Source organism: Mytilus californianus, unplaced genomic scaffold, assembly GCF_021869535.1.
Source record: "Mytilus californianus isolate M0D057914Y unplaced genomic scaffold, xbMytCali1.0.p SCAF_35, whole genome shotgun sequence".
NCBI lineage: Eukaryota > Metazoa > Mollusca > Bivalvia > Mytilida > Mytilidae > Mytilus > Mytilus californianus.
In genome coordinates this window covers 1,469,336-1,493,862 of record NW_026262685.1, presented here as the reverse complement: position 1 = coordinate 1,493,862, position 24,527 = coordinate 1,469,336, and the positions used below count along the sequence as shown (strand labels likewise).

The window sequence follows — 24,527 nt, the reverse complement described above, 5'->3', positions numbered from 1 at the left end:
TACATATTTCTGTGACATATACACCACATCTCTGTGTGACATATACACTATATCTCTCTGTGACATATACCCCATATATTCCTGTGACATATACCTTACGCATCTCTCTGTAATATATACCCTATATCTCTTTGTAATATATACCTCACATCTCTTTGTGACATATACCCTATATCTCTATGTGACACATACCTCCCATAATTCTCCGACATATACCTTGAAAATCTCTGTGAAATATAGCTCTCATCTTAATGTGAAAATAAATGGGGAATGTCTCCATGGGACACAGATGATGCCCCGCTTGCATAAAACGTTATAAAGGAACATAAATCAAGAACAGTAAAAGTCACGCTACCCAAATTCGTACCTGATTTGAGTTTTGTGGTAATAAGCATTGTGTATAAGTTTCATAACATTTGGTTAAGGCAAACTTAAATTAGAGAATGGAAACGAAAAATTCAGCAATTTTTCCATTTGTAAAGGGGCATTACTCTAGAACGGTAAAAGTGACGCCACCAAAATTCAAACTTGATTTATGTTATGTAGTGATAAGCATTGTGTATAAGTTTCATATCATTTGTTTGAGGCAAACTTAAGTTAGAGAACGGAAACCAATTTTGAGACGTACAGACGTATGTTCAGACATACGGACGGACGAATGGACGTACAGACGGACAAGGGTAAAACTTAATGCCCCCTCCGCTACAGTGGGGGCATACAAAGTAAAATAACAAAAATACCAAACTCCTTCCACATGGCACCAATCAAAATCCAGGATTCATTAAGAGTTTTTTGTGTAAAAGGAATTGAGGCCCTGGCAAGTAGGAGAGATTGATTACTGGAAGGGACTAAATTATTCTGGTAACATTTTTTTGGCAGTCACTAAACAACAACAATGAGGTCAACAGCAGACATATACCAAATGGACACCTCAGACCATCTGTTATCAAGATATGAATTATCTGTATATAGCTAGTTTTTCTACCATGTGGTATATAAAGCTTTATACAACTAGTACATGTTTCTTACATTCAATGCAGTCAGCTAAATTGGTGTTTGACCTTCTCTAGGAAGTGTAACCTGCAAAGCATTTAATAATTATGACAACTGGCAACAAATAAATCTATGCTAAGGTTTTCATATATTTATTTTTCTTTATCTTATGAATATTTGACTATACAAAATATTTGTGATTCAAAAATGTTCAAATAATCTTAACAAACAGATTCAACAAAAAAGTCCATTTAGATGGACAACATCACAACAGTGTTACCATGACAACCCCCTGGCACTCGGGTGCTAGATTATAATTTACTGTACAATCAGGACAAAACACAAACATTTAACTGAGATCATTAAATCTGGATTTCAATGTAACATAGCAAGTTTATTTAATGGAAACTTTTGTTTTAGTATACATGTAGCACACATCAGAACAGTGTTTTGGTATACTAAATGAAAATAGACAGGGTCTATTTAGACATGACCAATTTTTCATTATGACATCATATTGTGCACTTTATCTTAAAGCTCATTACACCTGAAATTCTGCCTTCAGTTCTCTAATTTTTTAAAAAGAGAATATTTGATGTCAGATAATTAATAGCAATTCTTGAAAAGTATCTTAAAAAAGATTGGTTGCCAACCAATGTCAGATATTCTTTTTCCAAAAGACGAAAAAAAATTCATTAATGTCAATCAAAATTAAATTGTAATGCAAAAGCAGCAATTTTCTAATTAAAAAATTTCAATGGCTGGAAAGCAGAACAAATATAAGGAGCTTATTTGTCATTAAATGGTGAAGAAATATATGTATAGCTGATCGCTACTGACTGAATACCGTGGTGACTGCATGTTTAGTTTCAAAATGAAGGATGTTTGGAAGCCCAAAAGCAGCCAATCAAATGGCTTATAATGATCAATGGAAGATGGCACTTTTGCAAACATCACTTTTTGTTAAATTGTAAACCAAAGAAATTAAACAAAAAATTTAGAGTTTTATTTTTAGACTTCCTGAAAACACATCCAACATGTCAAAACTTTCTATTTCTGAACATTATATTTTTTTTTTAAATTATAATTACCCAAATTAATGTCACATTTGACTTCTTATTTAAAAGTGTAAGAACATTATGGTAATGATCATGTGACCTTCTTATACAACAATTGGCAGTGGCGAAATATTTATGCACTATTCAATTCTTTGGCAAGACATGGAATTAATTTCCCTCAATATTCTCTCATACAAACATGCTGTATAAAAATATTTTGTTCACTTACAAAAACCTCTTTCTCACTCTCTCACAGAACCTTCATTCATTCATTCATTCTATACTATACTACTGTATCTCCTCGATCTCGAAAAAATAATTCATCAATTTCAGTACAAAGATCGTCAGGGTTTACTGTGTAACTTCCCGATGTTGTCGTAGCTCTGTCATCCTCGTCTCGGGGAGAAACACAACTGTCACTTAAAGTATCTTCATATGAACGAGTCAAATTGTTATTTCTGTTAGCTCTTTGAAGATCTCCATGAAACAGGTCCCCCGATGGCACTCGTGGAATGTCAATGTATTGTTGATGAGGATGAATATTATCTGAATGAAGTCTTTGTATTTTTGCACCTTCATAGTTATTATGATAATGAGGGTCTCTAACATTATGAAACATTTGATTTTTTCCCTGTGGATTGCGTGGAAATGTGGACATGCCACCATTTTGTGGATGTCCAAAAGTAGATAATATAGGTTTTGTAGCACTGATGTCTCTAGAAATAGCACTATCTGTGGTAGAGTGTTGTCTTGGAGATACAGAACCAGGGCGACAACCTGCAAGTACAAATAAAAGCTGGTCAAATATTATGTATTTTCTGCAAAATTGGTGAATCTTTTAACATATGTACTGTTTTTTTTTTACTAAGACAGATGGAGAATAGAGACAGCTAGGAAATTTTAACAATAAATGTCATTTACTGTTCACTGTTACTAAGACAGAAGGATTTTAATAACAAATATAATTTGACTGTTTTCCTTTTTCCTATGAATATCTTTGAATTCTGACTGCTTGTTAACCAGTGTTCACATTATTCTTTTCCAAGTGGGAGGTTTAGCTAGCTATAAAACCAGGTTTCACCCACCATTTTCTCCAGAAAATGCCTGTACCAAGTCAGAAATATGATAGTTTTCCATTCCTTTTATTGTTTGATGTAGTCGAGCATTTGGTTTTGTCAGGCTTTATGGATTCTCCTTTTTGAATTTACCTTGGGAGTTCAATATTTTTGTAATACTTTTTTCTTTTTAAGGTGAAGAAATTTCTGCTGTTACTGTCTATTAATATGTGTTGTAAGAACAAGAATTTTTTCTCATTTTTGCAAATATTTAGTGATTTTTAGTGCTGCCTAGTTAACATATAAGTTACATAGCAATAAAATATTTTGGAATATTTCACATCAAAGTAACTTGAGTAATTTCTCCCTGAAGAATACCAACCTGATTCTGGTGGATGATTTCTAACATCTTCATCACTGCCACCATTGCCACTGTCTGTAGTAGAGACAGCAGACATGTCACTGTCCTCAGACTTAGCCACTGGGGACAACTGTCTCTGTTGCTGGAAAATAATCAAATCTTAATTATTATTGGGTTAAATTATGAATTTATCTATGAATTCATGGTACCTTAAAAAGCATGATATTGTAGGAGGCTAAGCTTACAGTCTGATCATAGAATAGAGAATAGAAACAGGGTATGTGTCAAAGAGACAACAAACGACCAAAGAGCAGAAAACAGCCAAAGGCCACAAATGGGCCTTCAACACAGCTAGAAAAAACCCTCCCGCAGGCAGACAGTATCATAATATTTGATTATTCATAAATCTAAATTGCAATATTATAAACACATAAAGTGAATTTATTTATTCAAGTGAGTACCAATGTTTGTGTATTTTTGAATTTGAAGTTTTAACAAGTTCTGAATACATGGAAGAAAGCTTGTTATCTAGTTGAACACTTATATTTGTGGTTAACCATCAACAAACAAACCGACGAAAATCATAAACAAATCCAGAGTAAAAAGAAGAATCAAGGATTAAAAAAATTATTTCTACCAAAGTTTGGAAACATTGTGAACATGTCTATATTCTAATACATATTCTATAACTGTGAACAAAATATAATTTAAAAAATTGTCATCACCATAACTTCAGGGTAAAATATTAACATTTTAGTTCATTATGACTTCAATGACTATTTTTTTTACTATTTTAGTTTCACCACCTTTCAGCCAAAGGCATATCAATATTATAATAATTTTTTTGAGATATGCATCTTCCTTTGTCACCTTTCCCTGCCTCGGCCTTTAAAGTACATTATGATTGTCTTTGATACAAAATAATATTTATCTTTCATTATGCCATTATTTAAATAAGACATCAAGTTCTTTTCTAATTTACACCTTTCCTGTCAAAATCTTGTTTTTTATCCTTAATCTACAATTCTAATCTGAATATACTAATGACATTGCATAATAATTTAAATATCAAATAGACAACCTGAAGCTATTAGTACTGTTTTTTTTCTAGTTCAGATATAGCCAAAAGGAAGAAAATTTCCCAACGACTTGTTTATCTTCCATGAAACCAACATTTTCTATTTCCTTTGTTCTCAGACCACCATCATTTATCAAAAAGTTTCGTAACAATGATTCCCCATTATGAGGTACGAATTACATAAACACCTTAAGTGAGGGAAGTATAATTATAGAAAAACCTGGTCATCAAAAAGTGATTGGGACACGGTTTGTACTACAGAAACTGCCTGTGGGTTATTAAAATATTGGTAATAGTGAATGATAGTGGTAATTTACAGAATGGATACAGGAGGATGATTAAATATTGAGTATACTGAGAGTTGTGTTTAATTCAATCTATCATAGCTTATCAAGGCCATTATTAAAATATTGGATCTGATGTCACACTCATGGGAGATAACTCTAAACATTTAAATATAAAAATAAGAACACGTGGTATGATTGCCCATGAGATAACTATCCACCAGAGACCAAATGACAAAGATGAAAACTATTTTTTTTCCAAGTGATTATTCTAAGATTATTAATAAAAATTACAAACAAATCAACAGCATTTTTGCAATAACTTGCATGCCTCTATTTTATCAAGTTGCTAATTATCAAGTAAAAAGATTGAATTTTAAAAAAATATTTGTCACAAAAATTAACCATCTTAAAGGATCTAAAATCATAAATTATTTAAAAGTTGTTAATAAAGATACAATGTGATTTTTTTTCTGGATATATCTTTTTTTCATTTAGTCTTTGTTCCATGGAACAGTAATTCAAACAATATAAAAAGAAACATTTAGTAATGTTAATACCTGTTGTGACTGTTTCCATTTTTCTCTGCCGTTCTGTTGAGTTTGTAGATATTGTTGTTGTACACGTAGAGAGGTCATTCTATGTAACTGTTGCTGACCACTATCAGTCAGACTGTCATCACGGCCATGGTTAGGTACATGTCCATTTTGCTGTAACAGAAGAAATACATTTTTTAAAATAGTGATTTTCATATAATTGCCTAGTGTTCAATCCTTTTATTTCCACTTTAAACTACCATATTTTTGTTCATTGTTGGAAGTCTGCAGTGAAAAATTCTTAGGTTTTTTTTTTCATTTTCTTTATTCAAAATTAAAACCAGCTTACACATAATTACTTCAGACAAAATAACAAAGGTATCAGTTTCAACTCATTTCATAATATCATAGATCTAGAGCCATATTTTACATAGATTTAAGATTATTCAAATAATTCTGTATCTGAATCAAAGGGAAATTTAAGGTGTCAACAAAAGATGTGAATTTCTTGTCAACCATACCAACTAACGTCAGAGGAAGTTCCAACAGGAAACTTCTCTTAATCTACCGAGCAGCAAAAATAACTGTACGATAACTGTCTCAATGTAAATTGTTTGAACTTTTGTCCAATCCATAATTTATGAGGTTTTATTATTTTCTTATTACTATATTATCATTACCAAATTATCAAATAAACACCAAACTGAAAAGTAGATCTTATCTACCCTTATAACCAATCTTCATTGAGATCTATGAACGTTAATATCTTAATATCCTTTAATTACTTCTGAGCAAACACTTACTTTACAAACAAGGGGGATTACTTTTGTTTGCAGATCTTTGCTATTATTCTCTTTGACTTGTAAGTCAATGTTTAGGATTGTTATTAACATAAAGATGGGAGATAGAATACCCAGCGACTGGAGTTCCGTTGTGACTAAGGTCTGTCGTGTGAAGTGGTTTATACATAAATATTAGGTTTAACGGAGAATACATCCCATCAGCCAACCTCCACTGTCACCAGCTCAAGTTTACTCAGACAATTAAATTGACAAATATTTTACATAAAAGTAGGTTGACATCAATGTTTTGAGGACTATTACAACTTTCCCATAGTTTGATGAAACTTTGACATCAAAAAGCGAATGTACTTACCGTATTTATTCTAATAAACGCCCCGGGGGCGAAGACAATTTCCAAAAGGGGGGCGTCAATTAGAGAAACGAATTTCGTACCTTACTTCATTAGGTAGTTAGGTATATTTATAATAGGGTATTAACAGGTGAATAGCTTTTTGAAGGAACCCATGCATGGACTATTATACAAATATGCTACCCCAACCCCCAAATAATAAAAAATATACATTTTGATCATCTACTGGGTTGAAGAACCAATAAACATCAAAGTATTATGAAAAATAAAATTCCAATAGCTTTATCATTCTTTTTTCTTTTATCGTGTTTATGATGGGGGTGCAGTTATAATAAAGACTGACTGTGTTTTAAAATTTTAAGGGAGAAAATCATCATATTAAAAACAGCTATTTTCACCAAAAATAGAAGTCAGATAACCTGCTTTAAGATTTTTATTTTTTTTATGCATTTTGCTAATTTCAAACCTATTCAGAAAGCAGATAGTTTAAAATTCTACACTTTAAAGTTGTTGTTCTTAAGTAAAAGTTTGAAATTCAGCAGAAAAATTGGTATTATTAATGTCACTCAGACACTGCAATCTTAATCATTCTGTTGAATTTTTGAAAGTCTTTGATATTACTAGTCTGCAGTTGATAATCACACTACAACAAACTCCTACATTTGACTTTTATAAAACGTACCTGAGTATTTAATGAGCTGTTTGATTTGAAGGTGACCATTCCAGACCCTGAAGACAGTGTGGATGGAAATGTCATAGATAATGTATTCTCCTGTTCCTCGTCTATTGAGAAACTAACTTCCTTTTTCTGTGGGAGTTCATATACATCCATGATACGGTCCTGTGATCCTTTGGATGAGGATGATCGATTACTGCTGCCTCTCTTCAGATCAACAATTCTCATATGTTCAGCAGATTTGGCACTATAAATATGTTTCCGAGAATCCATTTTACGAATGACACAAATTGTGATAATAATCAAAATGGACAAGAGTGCAGTTATACACCCTATAATGATAGCAATGATAATATTCTGTCCAGCTCCGGCATCTGTTAAACTAGCAACTGTAGTAACATTGACAAATTTGACATGAATCCACAAAAGTTCATGTGTAACTTGCTGATGTGGACTTCCCTGATCCTCAGCAGAGACGGTCAGTTCATACGGTTTGATTTCATAAATGTGTAACTTTCTAGACAAAAATATCTCCCCAGAATAATCATCCAAGTAAAATAGATTATCTTCATTACCAGAAATAAATTTGTAAGTTACTGTCCCATTTTTACCAGCGTCACTATCTTCTGCTATTAATGTCGTCACTAACGTATCAGGATTTGCCAAATACTGTATACTGACAGATTTATTCGTAGAATTTGGAAATATAAACACAGGAGCATTATCATTAATATCCAAAACATTTACCGTTACAGTTGTAGCATTACTGTTTTGTTTTAAGTTACCCAAGTCTCTGGCAATGACTTCAAAAGTGTACTGATCCTTGGCTTCACGATCTAACTCTTCAGTAGCAGCTATCCCGCCATCTAGTGAAACTGAAAAAGGGACGTAATTTATATCTTCTTTAATATGGAATGTGACGACACCATTGTCCATTTCATCAGTATCATTAGCTTCAACACGACCAACCTGTACTTGCTGGTTTTCGGTAATTTCAAAAGTATAATGCTGCTTTGAGAATTGTGGGTAGTTATCATTTTCATCTTCCACAGTAACATCCACGACAACAGATGAGGTACGAGAACTACTCACACCATTATCAACAGCATAGACAAAAAATGAGTAAAATCCTTTCTTCTCACGGTCCAAAGATCGCTTACTTTTTATAATACCAGTATTTGATTCAATTTGGAAATCACTCTGCACATCCTCACCTAGTTGATATCGAACCTGAGCGTTATTGCCCTGGTCAGCATCTGTAGCACTTACTTTAGTTATATATGTAAATGGAGGTTTGTTTTCTGTGATTCTTGGCTTGTACTCTGTATCTGTAAACACTGGTTGGTTGTCATTCTCATCTTCTATCTGTATTACAAAACTTTTGGTGGCATTACGTTTCGGATTTCCTCCATCCAAACAAAACACAGTTATTACATGTTCATAACGATCTTCACGGTCTAATAAACCATGAACTGATATCTTGAATTCATTTTCAGCGAAAGTTTCTAAACGAAAAAAAATGCTACTTATAGAGCATGTAGCTATTCTGTTAACTCCTTGATCAGCATCATCAACATGTACAAATGCCACCACTGTACCATTTGCACTATTTTCTGGTATTAATGCATAATCTGTTCCGTCAACAAAAGTCACACCAATAATTGGGTCATTATTATTAATGTCTAGAACAGAAATAGTGACCACTGCTTGACTACTTAGTACCTTAGTTGTACCACTATCGGATGCCTCAACAATGATTCTATATGGTGCTTCAGGTATAACAGTTAAAGAGGTCTTTACAAATATTTCCCCTTTATTTCCAGAGGGTGTTGTAACTGTGTTAATATCGAACAGAGAGAACACTGTAGAATCAGTTTGGTAAGAGCTGAATTTGTAATGAACTTCACCATTGGTTCCGATATCTCTGTCCGTAGCTGATAATGTCAGGAATACTTGATTTACTGTTATATTCTCATTAATAATAACATCATACTGCTCCTTTGTAAATGTAGGCTTTTCATCATTAACATCTGTGACGGTGATATTGAGCATAAGCATACCAGTTTTTACGGGGTTTCCTCCATCTTTAGCTTTCATATATAATTGATAGTAATCCCTTGTTTCACGGTCTAACGTAGTCAGCACTCTCAAAATAACCTCAGAAGTCCCGTCAAGTTTCGGATGAATATCAAGTGCAAATATATTTAGAGCTGGAACGATCTCATAACTTTGAACAGAGTTATTGACCCCCATATCAGGGTCAGTGGCTCCAACCAATGTAATGGTTGTATTAATGGGAAGATTTTCTGCAATACTCCTTGCCATAGAAGTAACAGGAAAGGATGGTGAATTGTCATTAACGTCCAAAATATCAACATAAATAACTATAGTTTTGACATTAGGTCCACTCATGGCTGTCACTCGAAGATGTTGTCTACACAACAATTGATTTGGACAAAGTGTTTCACGGTCCAGTTTACGAACAGTACTTAATATTCCAGAGTTTTCATCAATCTCAAAGTTCTGGTAAGTTGTTATGAATCTGAATGTAAATGTATCGGATAAGTTAGATTTCTGTCCGACGTTCCCAACAATGACCTGTGGATCTAATTCCTCCTTCACAGAAAACTGTAATACTATTGGTGACTGACTGGATACAACAACAACTAATAATATTAGAATTATAAACACCTCCATATTCATCTTGCTTTTCCTGTTCTCAAACCATAGCTTGGAAAGTCTTCTTTAAAATCTTTGCATTTGTTACAACCCCTGAAAAAGTAAATAAGAACATTAAATGGTGTATTCTAATCAAATTTTGAACTGAAAAAATAATGTATAGAAATTCCAAACACTTCCATCCCCCCCCTCCCGCCACCATTCTAAAGATAAATTCTAAGTAACAGAAATAAACATACAAAGCAATGAGCAATGAAATGAAACTTGGAATGCATGCTCAACATCTTATTTGCTTCAAACTTGGAGCATTAAATCCTATCCATTTGAAAAGGAATTAGTTTTAAAAGTCAAAACAATATTGTCCTGTCTTTATGGTCAATACAGTACTGTAAGTATACAAAAGAATGGATTATCCTCGAGAAGTAGAATTGTCCACTACTGTGGCGGTAATCCCAACTTTTAGCCCTTCCTATCAAATGTAGGCTATATACCAGCAGTTTCTTGTTAATGCAAATACATTTTAATCTTCTAGACCATTTCAAAAAAAGGAATCAGTAAAAATTATAATAAATTGTATAATCTGTGTCAACTGGCTGTTTATTGATATAACAAGGAACAGATTTAATCATTAAAGGTGTAAGGATAAGCTGATAAGTCATTAGAAAAAATAAACCACAACTAATAAATCACGATTATAATGCCAATATCTAATAAATAAATTGCAAATCAATATTCAAGTTTTTAAATTTAGAAATATTACAATCAAAAGGAAATTGACTTGCCAAACTCCACTTTTATGCTGATTCAATATAACAGTTCCATGTTATACAATATCAGCTACTTGAACAAATATAATAGGGCAAGATCTAGTTTAATGCAAAAAATGATGCTTTGTTTTTTAGATTTGGAAACAAACAGTAACTAAAAAAATGTAAATTATTCTTTGTCATTTGTATGTATATTGACCACATTTTGCCACAATTTTTACTTACAATTTCTTTTACTTTTTTAAATTAGAAAACTGTCTATTGACTTTCCAAGACCACAAATGATGTAAATACCGGTACCACTTAATGATGACCTATAAATGGCCAGTTTATTTTTCACAGAAAGTTTTGTATCTTTTTGGGCTATTTACATAATATCTCACTGACCATGATCCAATACATGTATGAAACTGTTAAACCTACTGTGTAATGATTCCACATCAGAGATATCACACTGACCAAGTCTCTATAGTTGGTCTAATTAATTTGTTTGCGTTTCATTAGTCCATTAAAGGGAGACTTTAGTTTATAGTGAACAAGGTGTCGCTTTCCTGCTGTGATCTGATTAGAGGCAATTTTGTTTGTTTAACAATATAGACTTAATTGTAGCACAATTAAAAGTTTTAAAATAAATCAGGAACATATATATTGACGGGACTTGACACTACCTGATTATAGTCGATTTAAGGTGGCACGGTAGTATTTCCTGGCCCATAAGGGATAATGATAGCCTTTTTAGAATTTTCACCACTTTCTAACACTGCTAAAAATTCTACATTCACAGTTTACTGAAGTACTTTCATTTTACTATTCAGAAATGAATTTGAATATGTATCATGACCGTTTACTTTTTTTGCTATCTTTAAGAACCTAAGGCCACTAGTGCTTTTAGGTCTTTTATCGTGCAGTGAATACACAATTTAAAAAAATTCTCAAAAATTCATTTTCATCTGTATGTAAAATTATTTCATATTTTTCTACACCTGATTAATCCCTCAGTTTGGGAAAGTATGTTCAGTTGATACTGTATTTTTTGTCCAATCATAATGTTCAGATACATTGACTTAAGTAGGGTACACAAAAGAGCAACCTAAATTCTGGAATGCAAATACTACCGTGCTACCTTAACCAAGACATTTCAAACTTGAAATCAGTCATGACACCTATGATGCATAGCCTTCTTACTATGTAACATATTACAATAAAGAATACTAGTCTGCACTTATTTCTTACCAAAAAAAAATGAAAGATTACACCCCTACCCCAGCTGGTAGATTTTCATTTTTTTATCATCTTACCATTTTTACTTAAGGAGTGAACAAAATCCAAATATATGATGTTTCAAATCAACACAGAAGTCAAACATGGTGATTCAGGAGGAATTATTGGATTGCCAACTCTATTTATAGTTAATCTGACTGAAAGTAACAGTTTAAGCACCAAATCATGAAAAATGATATTAAAGTCCATTCCACATTTAACAGCATGCCTTACATTACTTTAAGCATTTCCAGATTATGAAGGCAACACAACAAGATTCTTTAGATGGCAGTTAACTATCATTCTGAAATCTTTTTGACAATATATGTACTAGAATATATCTCTAAGTTGACTGTTTGTCTATTTCTCATGTATGCATTAAGTTAAATTATGTCCCCTTACATAATCATTTTACCTTTATTGTGCTTTTCATTGTCAGAAAATCAAAACAATTAATGACATTTGCATGGAAAATGAATAAACTATTTAATCTTGCTGATAAACAGTCATAATTACATTCTTTGTCAAAAAAAATGTCTTGTCAGTGTAAAGAAACCCCTATTGCTATCTCTTTTTCAGTCAAATATGAGGGCTAAATGAATAAGTAAGGACCCCTTAACCACTTGCTGGTTCCAAAAAAGCTCATACTGGTGTCATGTTACCACAAAACTACAAATTAAACCTAAAGAAAACTAGTAAAGCTGTACTTGTGTGGAAAAAAATAAGAAATTATGCAATTTATTTTTTTCGGTGAAAATAATAGGATGTACAGGCAAATAAAATATGTCGCGTCTCAAATTCCAGTGGTTGCACATGTGTCAGACACTGCGAAAAGTTAAAGTGAGCATTTATAATTAAAAATGTATTGCAAGTTACATAAAAATAATGAAGTTCTACTTTCTAGGTAAATTTTTACTTTATTACCCACAGATCAGGCAAAATTTGCTGAATCAGCAATTTTCACTCCCAGGGGTGGAATTTAAGGGCTGTTTTTATCATAGTTGCCCTTAATCAACTTTTTATTGATAAACTAACAAATTGCATAGGTAAAAAAAAATCCTTCATTGATTTAGTGTAAACATGTATATCCCCCTTAAGGTGGCACGGTAGTATTTCCTGGCCCATAAGGGATAATGATAGCCTTTTTAGAATTTTCACCACTTTCTAACACTGCTAAAAATTCTACATTCACAGTTTACTGAAGTACTTTCATTTTACTATTCAGAAATGAATTTGAATATGTATCATGACCGTTTACTTTTTTTGCTATCTTTAAGAACCTAAGGCCACTAGTGCTTTTAGGTCTTTTATCGTGCAGTGAATACACAATTTAAAAAAATTCTCAAAAATTCATTTTCATCTGTATGTAAAATTATTTCATATTTTTCTACACCTGATTAATCCCTCAGTTTGGGAAAGTATGTTCAGTTGATACTGTATTTTTTGTCCAATCATAATGTTCAGATACATTGACTTAAGTAGGGTACACAAAAGAGCAACCTAAATTCTGGAATGCAAATACTACCGTGCTACCTTAACCAAGACATTTCAAACTTGAAATCAGTCATGACACCTATGATGCATAGCCTTCTTACTATGTAACATATTACAATAAAGAATACTAGTCTGCACTTATTTCTTACCAAAAAAAAATGAAAGATTACACCCCTACCCCAGCTGGTAGATTTTCATTTTTTTATCATCTTACCATTTTTACTTAAGGAGTGAACAAAATCCAAATATATGATGTTTCAAATCAACACAGAAGTCAAACATGGTGATTCAGGAGGAATTATTGGATTGCCAACTCTATTTATAGTTAATCTGACTGAAAGTAACAGTTTAAGCACCAAATCATGAAAAATGATATTAAAGTCCATTCCACATTTAACAGCATGCCTTACATTACTTTAAGCATTTCCAGATTATGAAGGCAACACAACAAGATTCTTTAGATGGCAGTTAACTATCATTCTGAAATCTTTTTGACAATATATGTACTAGAATATATCTCTAAGTTGACTGTTTGTCTATTTCTCATGTATGCATTAAGTTAAATTATGTCCCCTTACATAATCATTTTACCTTTATTGTGCTTTTCATTGTCAGAAAATCAAAACAATTAATGACATTTGCATGGAAAATGAATAAACTATTTAATCTTGCTGATAAACAGTCATAATTACATTCTTTGTCAAAAAAAATGTCTTGTCAGTGTAAAGAAACCCCTATTGCTATCTCTTTTTCAGTCAAATATGAGGGCTAAATGAATAAGTAAGGACCCCTTAACCACTTGCTGGTTCCAAAAAAGCTCATACTGGTGTCATGTTACCACAAAACTACAAATTAAACCTAAAGAAAACTAGTAAAGCTGTACTTGTGTGGAAAAAAATAAGAAATTATGCAATTTATTTTTTTCGGTGAAAATAATAGGATGTACAGGCAAATAAAATATGTCGCGTCTCAAATTCCAGTGGTTGCACATGTGTCAGACACTGCGAAAAGTTAAAGTGAGCATTTATAATTAAAAATGTATTGCAAGTTACATAAAAATAATGAAGTTCTACTTTCTAGGTAAATTTTTACTTTATTACCCACAGATCAGGCAAAATTTGCTGAATCAGCAATTTTCACTCCCAGGGGTGGAATTTAAGGGCTGTTTTTATCATAGTTGCCCTTAATCAACTTTTTATTGATAAACTAACAAATTGCATAGGTAAAAAAAAATCCTTCATTGATTTAGTGTAAACATGTATATCCCCCTTAAGGTGGCACGGTAGTATTTCCTGGCCCATAAGGGATAATGATAGCCTTTTTAGAATTTTCACCACTTTCTAACACTGCTAAAAATTCTACATTCACAGTTTACTGAAGTACTTTCATTTTACTATTCAGAAATGAATTTGAATATGTATCATGACCGTTTACTTTTTTTGCTATCTTTAAGAACCTAAGGCCACTAGTGCTTTTAGGTCTTTTATCGTGCAGTGAATACACAATTTAAAAAAATTCTCAAAAATTCATTTTCATCTGTATGTAAAATTATTTCATATTTTTCTACACCTGATTAATCCCTCAGTTTGGGAAAGTATGTTCAGTTGATACTGTATTTTTTGTCCAATCATAATGTTCAGATACATTGACTTAAGTAGGGTACACAAAAGAGCAACCTAAATTCTGGAATGCAAATACTACCGTGCTACCTTAACCAAGACATTTCAAACTTGAAATCAGTCATGACACCTATGATGCATAGCCTTCTTACTATGTAACATATTACAATAAAGAATACTAGTCTGCACTTATTTCTTACCAAAAAAAAATGAAAGATTACACCCCTACCCCAGCTGGTAGATTTTCATTTTTTTATCATCTTACCATTTTTACTTAAGGAGTGAACAAAATCCAAATATATGATGTTTCAAATCAACACAGAAGTCAAACATGGTGATTCAGGAGGAATTATTGGATTGCCAACTCTATTTATAGTTAATCTGACTGAAAGTAACAGTTTAAGCACCAAATCATGAAAAATGATATTAAAGTCCATTCCACATTTAACAGCATGCCTTACATTACTTTAAGCATTTCCAGATTATGAAGGCAACACAACAAGATTCTTTAGATGGCAGTTAACTATCATTCTGAAATCTTTTTGACAATATATGTACTAGAATATATCTCTAAGTTGACTGTTTGTCTATTTCTCATGTATGCATTAAGTTAAATTATGTCCCCTTACATAATCATTTTACCTTTATTGTGCTTTTCATTGTCAGAAAATCAAAACAATTAATGACATTTGCATGGAAAATGAATAAACTATTTAATCTTGCTGATAAACAGTCATAATTACATTCTTTGTCAAAAAAAATGTCTTGTCAGTGTAAAGAAACCCCTATTGCTATCTCTTTTTCAGTCAAATATGAGGGCTAAATGAATAAGTAAGGACCCCTTAACCACTTGCTGGTTCCAAAAAAGCTCATACTGGTGTCATGTTACCACAAAACTACAAATTAAACCTAAAGAAAACTAGTAAAGCTGTACTTGTGTGGAAAAAAATAAGAAATTATGCAATTTATTTTTTTCGGTGAAAATAATAGGATGTACAGGCAAATAAAATATGTCGCGTCTCAAATTCCAGTGGTTGCACATGTGTCAGACACTGCGAAAAGTTAAAGTGAGCATTTATAATTAAAAATGTATTGCAAGTTACATAAAAATAATGAAGTTCTACTTTCTAGGTAAATTTTTACTTTATTACCCACAGATCAGGCAAAATTTGCTGAATCAGCAATTTTCACTCCCAGGGGTGGAATTTAAGGGCTGTTTTTATCATAGTTGCCCTTAATCAACTTTTTATTGATAAACTAACAAATTGCATAGGTAAAAAAAAATCCTTCATTGATTTAGTGTAAACATGTATATCCCCCTTAAGGTGGCACGGTAGTATTTCCTGGCCCATAAGGGATAATGATAGCCTTTTTAGAATTTTCACCACTTTCTAACACTGCTAAAAATTCTACATTCACAGTTTACTGAAGTACTTTCATTTTACTATTCAGAAATGAATTTGAATATGTATCATGACCGTTTACTTTTTTTGCTATCTTTAAGAACCTAAGGCCACTAGTGCTTTTAGGTCTTTTATCGTGCAGTGAATACACAATTTAAAAAAATTCTCAAAAATTCATTTTCATCTGTATGTAAAATTATTTCATATTTTTCTACACCTGATTAATCCCTCAGTTTGGGAAAGTATGTTCAGTTGATACTGTATTTTTTGTCCAATCATAATGTTCAGATACATTGACTTAAGTAGGGTACACAAAAGAGCAACCTAAATTCTGGAATGCAAATACTACCGTGCTACCTTAACCAAGACATTTCAAACTTGAAATCAGTCATGACACCTATGATGCATAGCCTTCTTACTATGTAACATATTACAATAAAGAATACTAGTCTGCACTTATTTCTTACCAAAAAAAAATGAAAGATTACACCCCTACCCCAGCTGGTAGATTTTCATTTTTTTATCATCTTACCATTTTTACTTAAGGAGTGAACAAAATCCAAATATATGATGTTTCAAATCAACACAGAAGTCAAACATGGTGATTCAGGAGGAATTATTGGATTGCCAACTCTATTTATAGTTAATCTGACTGAAAGTAACAGTTTAAGCACCAAATCATGAAAAATGATATTAAAGTCCATTCCACATTTAACAGCATGCCTTACATTACTTTAAGCATTTCCAGATTATGAAGGCAACACAACAAGATTCTTTAGATGGCAGTTAACTATCATTCTGAAATCTTTTTGACAATATATGTACTAGAATATATCTCTAAGTTGACTGTTTGTCTATTTCTCATGTATGCATTAAGTTAAATTATGTCCCCTTACATAATCATTTTACCTTTATTGTGCTTTTCATTGTCAGAAAATCAAAACAATTAATGACATTTGCATGGAAAATGAATAAACTATTTAATCTTGCTGATAAACAGTCATAATTACATTCTTTGTCAAAAAAAATGTCTTGTCAGTGTAAAGAAACCCCTATTGCTATCTCTTTTTCAGTCAAATATGAGGGCTAAATGAATAAGTAAGGACCCCTTAACCACTTGCTGGTTCCAAAAAAGCTCATACTGGTGTCATGTTACCACAAAACTACAAATTAAACCTAAAGAAAACTAGTAAAGCTGTACTTGTGTGGAAAAAAATAAGAAATTATGCAATTTATTTTTTTCGGTGAAAATAATAGGATGTACAGGCAAATAAAATATGTCGCGTCTCAAATTCCAGTGGTTGCACATGTGTCAGACACTGCGAAAAGTTAAAGTGAGCATTTATAATTAAAAATGTATTGCAAGTTACATAAAAATAATGAAGTTCTACTTTCTAGGTAAATTTTTACTTTATTACCCACAGATCAGGCAAAATTTGCTGAATCAGCAATTTTCACTCCCAGGGGTGGAATTTAAGGGCTGTTTTTATCATAGTTGCCCTTAATCAACTTTTTATTGATAAACTAACAAATTGCATAGGTAAAAAAAAATCCTTCATTGATTTAGTGTAAACATGTATATCCCCCTTAAGGTAGCACGGTAGTATTTCCTGGCCCATAAGGGATAATGATAGCCTTTTTAGAATTTTCACCACTTTCTAACACTGCTAAAAATTCTACATTCACAGTTTACTGAAGTACTTTCATTTTACTATTCAGAAATGAATTTGAATATGTATCATGACCGTTTACTTTTTTTGCTATCTTTAAGAACCTAAGGCCACTAGTGCTTTTAGGTCTTTTATCGTGCAGTGAATACACAATTTAAAAAAATTCTCAAAAATTCATTTTCATCTGTATGTAAAATTATTTCATATTTTTCTACACCTGATTAATCCCTCAGTTTGGGAAAGTATGTTCAGTTGATACTGTATTTTTTGTCCAATCATAATGTTCAGATACATTGACTTAAGTAGGGTACACAAAAGAGCAACCTAAATTCTGGAATGCAAATACTACCGTGCTACCTTAACCAAGACATTTCAAACTTGAAATCAGTCATGACACCTATGATGCATAGCCTTCTTACTATGTAACATATTACAATAAAGAATACTAGTCTGCACTTATTTCTTACCAAAAAAAAATGAAAGATTACACCCCTACCCCAGCTGGTAGATTTTCATTTTTTTATCATCTTACCATTTTTACTTAAGGAGTGAACAAAATCCAAATATATGATGTTTCAAATCAACACAGAAGTCAAACATGGTGATTCAGGAGGAATTATTGGATTGCCAACTCTATTTATAGTTAATCTGACTGAAAGTAACAGTTTAAGCACCAAATCATGAAAAATGATATTAAAGTCCATTCCACATTTAACAGCATGCCTTACATTACTTTAAGCATTTCCAGATTATGAAGGCAACACAACAAGATTCTTTAGATGGCAGTTAACTATCATTCTGAAATCTTTTTGACAATATATGTACTAGAATATATCTCTAAGTTGACTGTTTGTCTATTTCTCATGTATGCATTAAGTTAAATTATGTCCCCTTACATAATCATTTTACCTTTATTGTGCTTTTCATTGTCAGAAAATCAAAACAATTAATGACATTTGCATGGAAAATGAATAAACTATTTAATCTTGCTGATAAACAGTCATAATTACATTCTTTGTCAAAAAAAATGTCTTGTCAGTGTAAAGAAACCCCTATTGCTATCTCTTTTTCAGTCAAATATGAGGGCTAAATGAATAAGTAAGGACCCCTTAACCACTTGCTGGTTCCAAAAAAGCTCATACTGGTGTCATGTTACCACAAAACTACAAATTAAACCTAAAGAAAACTAGTAAAGCTGTACTTGTGTGGAAAAAAATAAGAAATTATGCAATTTATTTTTTTCGGTGAAAATAATAGGATGTACAGGCAAATAAAATATGTCGCGTCTCAAATTCCAGTGGTTGCACATGTGTCAGACACTGCGAAAAGTTAAAGTGAGCATTTATAATTAAAAATGTATTGCAAGTTACATAAAAATAATGAAGTTCTACTTTCTAGGTAAATTTTTACTTTATTACCCACAGATCAGGCAAAATTTGCTGAATCAGCAATTTTCACTCCCAGGGGTGGAATTTAAGGGCTGTTTTTATCATAGTTGCCCTTAATCAACTTTTTATTGATAAACTAACAAATTGCATAGGTAAAAAAAAATCCTTCATTGATTTAGTGTAAACATGTATATCCCCCTTAAGGTGGCACGGTAGTATTTCCTGGCCCATAAGGGATAATGATAGCCTTTTTAGAATTTTCACCACTTTCTAACACTGCTAAAAATTCTACATTCACAGTTTACTGAAGTACTTTCATTTTACTATTCAGAAATGAATTTGAATATGTATCATGACCGTTTACTTTTTTTGCTATCTTTAAGAACCTAAGGCCACTAGTGCTTTTAGGTCTTTTATCGTGCAGTGAATACACAATTTAAAAAAATTCTCAAAAATTCATTTTCATCTGTATGTAAAATTATTTCATATTTTTCTACACCTGATTAATCCCTCAGTTTGGGAAAGTATGTTCAGTTGATACTGTATTTTTTGTCCAATCATAATGTTCAGATACATTGACTTAAGTAGGGTACACAAAAGAGCAACCTAAATTCTGGAATGCAAATACTACCGTGCTACCTTAACCAAGACATTTCAAACTTGAAATCAGTCATGACACCTATGATGCATAGCCTTCTTACTATGTAACATATTACAATAAAGAATACTAGTCTGCACTTATTTCTTACCAAAAAAAAATGAAAGATTACACCCCTACCCCAGCTGGTAGATTTTCATTTTTTTATCATCTTACCATTTTTACTTAAGGAGTGAACAAAATCCAAATATATGATGTTTCAAATCAACACAGAAGTCAAACATGGTGATTCAGGAGGAATTATTGGATTGCCAACTCTATTTATAGTTAATCTGACTGAAAGTAACAGTTTAAGCACCAAATCATGAAAAATGATATTAAAGTCCATTCCACATTTAACAGCATGCCTTACATTACTTTAAGCATTTCCAGATTATGAAGGCAACACAACAAGATTCTTTAGATGGCAGTTAACTATCATTCTGAAATCTTTTTGACAATATATGTACTAGAATATATCTCTAAGTTGACTGTTTGTCTATTTCTCATGTATGCATTAAGTTAAATTATGTCCCCTTACATAATCATTTTACCTTTATTGTGCTTTTCATTGTCAGAAAATCAAAACAATTAATGACATTTGCATGGAAAATGAATAAACTATTTAATCTTGCTGATAAACAGTCATAATTACATTCTTTGTCAAAAAAAATGTCTTGTCAGTGTAAAGAAACCCCTATTGCTATCTCTTTTTCAGTCAAATATGAGGGCTAAATGAATAAGTAAGGACCCCTTAACCACTTGCTGGTTCCAAAAAAGCTCATACTGGTGTCATGTTACCACAAAACTACAAATTAAACCTAAAGAAAACTAGTAAAGCTGTACTTGTGTGGAAAAAAATAAGAAATTATGCAATTTATTTTTTTCGGTGAAAATAATAGGATGTACAGGCAAATAAAATATGTCGCGTCTCAAATTCCAGTGGTTGCACATGTGTCAGACACTGCGAAAAGTTAAAGTGAGCATTTATAATTAAAAATGTATTGCAAGTTACATAAAAATAATGAAGTTCTACTTTCTAGGTAAATTTTTACTTTATTACCCACAGATCAGGCAAAATTTGCTGAATCAGCAATTTTCACTCCCAGGGGTGGAATTTAAGGGCTGTTTTTATCATAGTTGCCCTTAATCAACTTTTTATTGATAAACTAACAAATTGCATAGGTAAAAAAAAATCCTTCATTGATTTAGTGTAAACATGTATATCCCCCTTAAGGTGGCACGGTAGTATTTCCTGGCCCATAAGGGATAATGATAGCCTTTTTAGAATTTTCACCACTTTCTAACACTGCTAAAAATTCTACATTCACAGTTTACTGAAGTACTTTCATTTTACTATTCAGAAATGAATTTGAATATGTATCATGACCGTTTACTTTTTTTGCTATCTTTAAGAACCTAAGGCCACTAGTGCTTTTAGGTCTTTTATCGTGCAGTGAATACACAATTTAAAAAAATTCTCAAAAATTCATTTTCATCTGTATGTAAAATTATTTCATATTTTTCTACACCTGATTAATCCCTCAGTTTGGGAAAGTATGTTCAGTTGATACTGTATTTTTTGTCCAATCATAATGTTCAGATACATTGACTTAAGTAGGGTACACAAAAGAGCAACCTAAATTCTGGAATGCAAATACTACCGTGCTACCTTAACCAAGACATTTCAAACTTGAAATCAGTCATGACACCTATGATGCATAGCCTTCTTACTATGTAACATATTACAATAAAGAATACTAGTCTGCACTTATTTCTTACCAAAAAAAAATGAAAGATTACACCCAGCTGGTAGATTTTCATTTTTTTATCATCTTACCATTTTTACTTAAGGAGTGAACAAAATCCAAATATATGATGTTTCAAATCAACACAGAAGTCAAACATGGTGATTCAGGAGGAATTATTGGATTGCCAACTCTATTTATAGTTAATCTGACTGAAAGTAACAGTTTAAGCACCAAATCATGAAAAATGATATTAAAGTCCATTCCACATTTAACAGCATGCCTTACATTACTTTAAGCATTTCCAGATTATGAAGGCAACACAACAAGATTCTTTAGATGGCAGTTAACTATCATTCTGAAATCTTTTTGACAATATATGTACTAGAATATATCTCTAAGTTGACTGTTTGTCTATTTCTCATGTATGCATTAAGTTAAATTATGTCCCCTTACATAATCATTTTACCTTTATTGTGCTTTTCATTGTCAGAAAATCAAAACAATTAATGACATTTGCATGGAAAATGAATAAACTATTTAATCTTGCTGATAAACAGTCATAATTACATTCTTTGTCAAAAAAAATGTCTTGTCAGTGTAAAGAAACCCCTATTGCTATCTCTTTTTCAGTCAAATATGAGGGCTAAATGAATAAGTAAGGACCCCTTAACCACTTGCTGGTTCCAAAAAAGCTCATACTGGTGTCATGTTACCACAAAACTACAAATTAAACCTAAAGAAAACTAGTAAAGCTGTACTTGTGTGGAAAAAAATAAGAAATTATGCAATTTATTTTTTTCGGTGAAAATAATAGGATGTACAGGCAAATAAAATATGTCGCGTCTCAAATTCCAGTGGTTGCACATGTGTCAGACACTGCGAAAAGTTAAAGTGAGCATTTATAATTAAAAATGTATTGCAAGTTACATAAAAATAATGAAGTTCTACTTTCTAGGTAAATTTTTACTTTATTACCCACAGATCAGGCAAAATTTGCTGAATCAGCAATTTTCACTCCCAGGGGTGGAATTTAAGGGCTGTTTTTATCATAGTTGCCCTTAATCAACTTTTTATTGATAAACTAACAAATTGCATAGGTAAAAAAAAATCCTTCATTGATTTAGTGTAAACATGTATATCCCCCTTAAGGTGGCACGGTAGTATTTCCTGGCCCATAAGGGATAATGATAGCCTTTTTAGAATTTTCACCACTTTCTAACACTGCTAAAAATTCTACATTCACAGTTTACTGAAGTACTTTCATTTTACTATTCAGAAATGAATTTGAATATGTATCATGACCGTTTACTTTTTTTGCTATCTTTAAGAACCTAAGGCCACTAGTTCTTTTAGGTCTTTTATCGTGCAGTGAATACACAATTTAAAAAAATTCTCAAAAATTCATTTTCATCTGTATGTAAAATTATTTCATATTTTTCTACACCTGATTAATCCCTCAGTTTGGGAAAGTATGTTCAGTTGATACTGTATTTTTTGTCCAATCATAATGTTCAGATACATTGACTTAAGTAGGGTACACAAAAGAGCAACCTAAATTCTGGAATGCAAATACTACCGTGCTACCTTAACCAAGACATTTCAAACTTGAAATCAGTCATGACACCTATGATGCATAGCCTTCTTACTATGTAACATATTACAATAAAGAATACTAGTCTGCACTTATTTCTTACCAAAAAAAAATGAAAGATTACACCCAGCTGGTAGATTTTCATTTTTTTATCATCTTACCATTTTTACTTAAGGAGTGAACAAAATCCAAATATATGATGTTTCAAATCAACACAGAAGTCAAACATGGTGATTCAGGAGGAATTATTGGATTGCCAACTCTATTTATAGTTAATCTGACTGAAAGTAACAGTTTAAGCACCAAATCATGAAAAATGATATTAAAGTCCATTCCACATTTAACAGCATGCCTTACATTACTTTAAGCATTTCCAGATTATGAAGGCAACACAACAAGATTCTTTAGATGGCAGTTAACTATCATTCTGAAATCTTTTTGACAATATATGTACTAGAATATATCTCTAAGTTGACTGTTTGTCTATTTCTCATGTATGCATTAAGTTAAATTATGTCCCCTTACATAATCATTTTACCTTTATTGTGCTTTTCATTGTCAGAAAATCAAAACAATTAATGACATTTGCATGGAAAATGAATAAACTATTTAATCTTGCTGATAAACAGTCATAATTACATTCTTTGTCAAAAAAAATGTCTTGTCAGTGTAAAGAAACCCCTATTGCTATCTCTTTTTCAGTCAAATATGAGGGCTAAATGAATAAGTAAGGACCCCTTAACCACTTGCTGGTTCCAAAAAAGCTCATACTGGTGTCATGTTACCACAAAACTACAAATTAAACCTAAAGAAAACTAGTAAAGCTGTACTTGTGTGGAAAAAAATAAGAAATTATGCAATTTATTTTTTTCGGTGAAAATAATAGGATGTACAGGCAAATAAAATATGTCGCGTCTCAAATTCCAGTGGTTGCACATGTGTCAGACACTGCGAAAAGTTAAAGTGAGCATTTATAATTAAAAATGTATTGCAAGTTACATAAAAATAATGAAGTTCTACTTTCTAGGTAAATTTTTACTTTATTACCCACAGATCAGGCAAAATTTGCTGAATC

General features: G+C 31.9%; 1 protein-coding gene across 2 annotated transcripts in view; it reads right to left on the bottom strand.

The window, feature by feature from the left end:
• Nucleotides 1–1,129: 1,129 nt before the first annotated feature.
• Nucleotides 1,130–24,527, bottom strand: part of LOC127736695 (protocadherin-11 X-linked-like) — a 63,876-nt gene continuing 40,478 nt past the window's right edge. For both annotated transcript variants that reach the window (XM_052247271.1, XM_052247272.1), the window contains exons 3-6: nucleotides 7,200–9,965; nucleotides 5,390–5,539; nucleotides 3,489–3,609; nucleotides 1,130–2,828 (exon numbers count right to left, since the gene is read on the bottom strand). In XM_052247271.1, the coding sequence (XP_052103231.1) occupies nucleotides 2,335–2,828; nucleotides 3,489–3,609; nucleotides 5,390–5,539; nucleotides 7,200–9,896 (3,462 nt within the window). In that variant the 5' untranslated portion in view covers nucleotides 9,897–9,965 and the 3' untranslated portion in view covers nucleotides 1,130–2,334. The remainder of the gene's footprint in view (nucleotides 2,829–3,488; nucleotides 3,610–5,389; nucleotides 5,540–7,199; nucleotides 9,966–24,527) is intronic.